The 796-nt window shown below is 56.5% G+C and overlaps 1 protein-coding gene across 1 annotated transcript in view; it reads right to left on the reverse strand.

Annotated features, from left to right (window-relative positions):
• Nucleotides 1–666: 666 nt before the first annotated feature.
• The window catches only part of LRP10 (low density lipoprotein receptor-related protein 10), a 16,810-nt gene continuing 16,680 nt past the window's right edge, over nucleotides 667–796 (reverse strand). Inside the window, exon 13 of the mRNA XM_014529938.1 lies at nucleotides 667–769. Coding sequence (XP_014385424.1) covers nucleotides 667–769 — 103 coding nt within the window. The remainder of the gene's footprint in view (nucleotides 770–796) is intronic.

Genomic DNA, 796 nt, shown 5'->3' on the forward strand with positions numbered 1-796 from the left:
CTGAAGGCAAAAGTCTGTCCACACCTTACCTTTAAGAGCCTTAAAGGGGAAGTGCCGTGGTGTAGTGATAAATCACAAAATCAGTTCTCAAAAAATAGCACTACCAGGCCCTAGCCTTTAAGAACTTCTTAAAGGCAAAGTGGACAAGTGCAGCAGATAAGAGCCAGAACGTTATAGGAAAAGCTCCAAGAAGGGTCTCCGTGTCTTTACCTTTAAGAATCTCTTAAAGGTGAGGCATATTCGTGCACAGTACAAAGGTGGAAAACCCTGTAAAAGAGTCTACCAAGCACTTTTCCAGTTCTCGGTTTTAGGGTCTCTACCGGAGAGGTGGTAAAGCGCGAAGTAATGAACAAAATACCGTACCTTGCAGAACGATTTTCCTTCCTGCCCGCCGGCGCGCCCGCCCTCGGGTCTGAGCACTGCCTCCTGCGCCCAGGGGCGGAGGGGGTATTTCAGAGACCGCCCCCTCCCCCCTCTAACCGTGGTCACACCAGGGCGTCCTGGGAGTTTTTGGTTTCCTAGTCTACAACCCCCCCGCCCCCCAGCCTTGGCTGTCTTCACAAAGGAAGTCGGACAGGGCGTGGCGGGGCGAGGGGGCGAGCCGAGAGTGGTGACCATGGCGACCGTGGTGACCATGGCGACCGCGGTGACCATGGCGACCGCGGCTCAGAGCACGGAGAGGTCGTGACACGACCTAGAGCGCTGCTTGAAGAACTTGGCGTTGCGGGGCACCAGGTTGGCAAGGAAGCGCTTGGCCTTCTTGGTGAGGCTCTCGCGGCGCGCGGGTGGCGCGGGG

This window comes from Myotis brandtii, unplaced genomic scaffold (genome assembly GCF_000412655.1).
Source record: "Myotis brandtii unplaced genomic scaffold, ASM41265v1 scaffold70, whole genome shotgun sequence".
NCBI lineage: Eukaryota > Metazoa > Chordata > Mammalia > Chiroptera > Vespertilionidae > Myotis > Myotis brandtii.